Source organism: Pyrus communis, chromosome 6 (genome assembly GCF_041283825.1).
Source record: "Pyrus communis isolate YQ-2024b chromosome 6, ASM4128382v1, whole genome shotgun sequence".
Classification (NCBI taxonomy): Eukaryota; Viridiplantae; Streptophyta; class Magnoliopsida; order Rosales; family Rosaceae; genus Pyrus; species Pyrus communis.
The window spans coordinates 4108859-4112305 of record NC_142570.1 but is presented as its reverse complement, the minus strand read 5'-3'; the positions used below and the strand labels follow the sequence as shown (position 1 = coordinate 4112305).

General features: G+C 35.6%; 1 protein-coding gene across 1 annotated transcript; it reads right to left on the bottom strand.

Moving 5' to 3' along the window:
• Nucleotides 1-654: 654 nt before the first annotated feature.
• On the bottom strand, nt 655-2593 carry LOC137711725 (transcription factor WER). Its single transcript, XM_068450983.2, has 3 exons — nt 2354-2593; nt 2153-2282; nt 655-1164 (listed from the first exon to the last, which is right to left on the bottom strand). Exons 1-3 carry the CDS (start codon nt 2472-2474, stop codon nt 729-731), a joined length of 687 nt encoding a protein of 228 aa, XP_068307084.2. The 5' UTR covers nt 2475-2593; the 3' UTR covers nt 655-728.
• Nucleotides 2594-3447: the final 854 nt, after the last annotated feature.

Here is a 3447-nt window from a genome sequence, read left to right as displayed (position 1 = left end):
AGATTCTTGCATGCAGTTGAAGATATATACCTTCATCATTATTACATTTATCACATGATATATCTAGATTATCGGGAGATTTTTACACATAACTGAATATGACTCTATTGTAGTCACCACGTGACCAAATATTTCCCGGATGTTCACACTCAAGGTTTCTTCTACCTATACTGGACATGTTGCATTCTTGTTGTGTTCCGCACGAATGGTATTTTTTTATAATGTAGTTAACTGCATTTTTTTTAAATGCATGCAGCAGATACGTTGTTGATGATTGATATTGTTGATAATTTAACTTTATAGTTATTGATTCAAATATTATATATATCATCAAGAATGCAATTAAACTTAACGTAAAATTTTTATATGTATATATATTGGTCAATCTTAATAAGGGAAATATATATATCCTTATTTAAACTATGGGACTAACGTAATGTGTATGGTTTTTATGTAAAAGTTGAAGGAAGAGGACCACATACCAAAACAGTGAACACTGACTCTGGCAGAGACAGTAGAACCTTATACAGCCACTGAACACTCATCGACTTGTCCTGATGTGAATGACTGTGTCTCCACGTTTGATTTAATAGATTTTGCTCATGGAATCTTCAAATCATCAAAAATTTCACTTAACTGGTATTTCAGAACTAATTAACAAAAAATAAATTAGATTATCAATTAGTGAAAATGCAGATTAAAGATATACAATAATACAATAATAAAGTCTACAAATTATCAAATTGAAAAGCGTAGTGATCATCCAGAGTAGGGTCCAATAAATAAGAGCTATATAGATTAAGGTCATTGCTAATCATCATCGCCTCCCACATGTCGCTAAAACCAGCCCCACTTTTAAAGCCAATATTATTGTCCTTGACGTTTATTATCTCATCATCAAATCCATTGATAACAGCTGCAACTTCATCATCACCGAATATATTGGAATTGGAATCGGAATTGGGAAGTGGCTGCAACTCGGAGTTTGAGTTCGACGAGGGCGTGAAGGAGTTCTTTTTTGCTCGTTCTGAGTCAGGATAAGTCTTGGCTTTGGTCTTTCCTTTCTTTGAACTGACACCAAGCTTCTTGCTCAAATGAGTGTTCCAATGGTTCTTGACTTGGTTGTCAGTTCTGCCAGGAACACGTCCAGCAATCAAGGACCATCTAATTAGACAAAACAATAATAATCTAAGATCAATATCAAGTTGGAAAATACAAATAGAATCAATTACAATTTCCCAACAAAAACAGAACCAGTGGAACAATAAGCAGATAATAAAGAGGCACGAAATTGTAATTGACACACAGCTTTGTTGTCTGGAAAGTTCTTTCTTTCTTTTCACCCCACCCTACCCTACCCTACCCCACCCACACCAGGGCTCGAACCTGGGACCTAATCTCACCCACATCCTCACACACATCCTCACCGCTAGGCTATTCCTAGTGGCTTTTCTTTCTTTTTGGTTTTGATTTGGGTAAATTGGCATAATTGCAAAGAAACATACGTATGCACACATCATTGTCCCCAGTAAAAACAAGAGTGGCAAATTAGGGCAAGTTTGCAACCGTAGCTGTCTAGTATTAATTACAATGTACCAGCCACACTAGGGAAAGAATAGTTGAAAATAATTGCAGTGGACACTGCCCGGTATTATTTGTTGGGACTTGGGGGTTGGGATTGCGAGATTAAGATTCTCTTCCTTTCTTTTTTCATCATCTTCTTTCATCTTTTCTATTTGTTTTTTCTTTTTCAATAAAAAATTAATATAAAAGGTTGACGTAGCTTAAACGTGACCATTCAAATAGGAGGAGAGAGAAGGAGAGAGAAAAAAAGAGAGAAGAGAATCCTACTCCCACGTTGAAACGCCAAGAAAGATGGAATAATTAACAGTGATTGCTGAAAAATCATTCAACAATTATATCAAAAATTTTGCAGAAAAATTTAAGACAGAGAAGCAAGTTAATCATGCAGAAATCATAGACTCTCACCAACCTACCACAGAAGAGTACATACGCTTACTTGAACCTCAATTACGTAGTTCAATCCTACCGACAAATCTAGTGTGCTTACCGGTAGGCTCATTTGCTTTGAAAAATCTCCGACATTAATTTGTTTCCTAAATTATTCTGAAGGAGGAGGTTATGGAGGAACCTGTTGCCAAGGAGGTTATGGAGTCGAATGATGAGGTCATCTTCTTCCTCAGAGAAGTCACCTCTCTTCACGTTGGGACTTAGATAGTTCATCCACCTTAATCTGCAACTTTTGCCGCACCTCCTCAATCCTAACATGCAATGTTTGTGTTATGAACTTAATTAAGCAAATGATTATATATTATGTGGTAAATGTAATTACCTGTGACTTTATTGACACGATTCCACTTGCCCTTGCCATGCTCCCTGATATAATCCATTAGAATTCTGTCTTCCTCCACTGTCCAAAGACCTTTCTTATACTCATTCCCCCCACTTTCCATTCTTGCAGATGTTGTAAAGCAGGAGAGAGAGAGAGAGAGAGAGAGAGAGAGAGAGAGAGCTTTTGTTGGAAGTCTACTGAATGCGGTGGCCTTTCTGATGGAAATGTATAAATAGTGCTTGTGAATATATGTATAATATGGGCAAAATTAAGATAGTAGTGCTGAGACTTGGGAGAGAGTGTGTGATTCATGTGTGATAGAATTAGTGAGTGGGTGGTGATCTAATTTCACCATCTCTCTATATCTGCAGCCATCGGCACTACTTTTGCTTGGCATACATGTACGGATATACATTTTCATACAAATTTATAAAGTGATCAAAGATACTTAAGACTCTTAAAATAGTGAATTTTTCTACTATGCAGTTAACTGTACTTTTTATAATGTGAATATGTCCTTAATATTATTGATATTTTTGATAAACTTTAGGAATGTGACTACAATACTTTGGAGCATTGAATACACTGCCACTTAGATTCTTAGATTTAATCTAACGATTGTCAAAAAAAAATTAAAAATCCATTGGATGGAATATCCCCAAATATTGTAGATTTATACAAACTTATAGTTGTTGATATGTCGTTGATACACTTGACTGTATTTATTGTAGAAAGATTGAATATGTTATATATATATATATATGTATGTGTGTGTGTGTGTGTATATATTCTGTATGGACAGCAAAAAGCTATGGCTTCTGTAGCAGACGACCATTAACATATCATCATATCGATTGGATGACATCATTGTCAGCACCAAATTCCTCAGTCTCTCTCTTTATATCTTGCTGGCGGTGCATCTGCCATCTACACATAGAGGTAGAAGAAGCTCCAATAATTTGGATGAAGTCAATTAATGAAGTTCTGGACCCTTATTGGGTCTTGGAATGAAGATCAATAAAAAGTTTAAATAAGTTGGGTGCCTAAATTCATAATTTCAGTTTGACAATGTGAGGGTGCAAATGATCAAATTT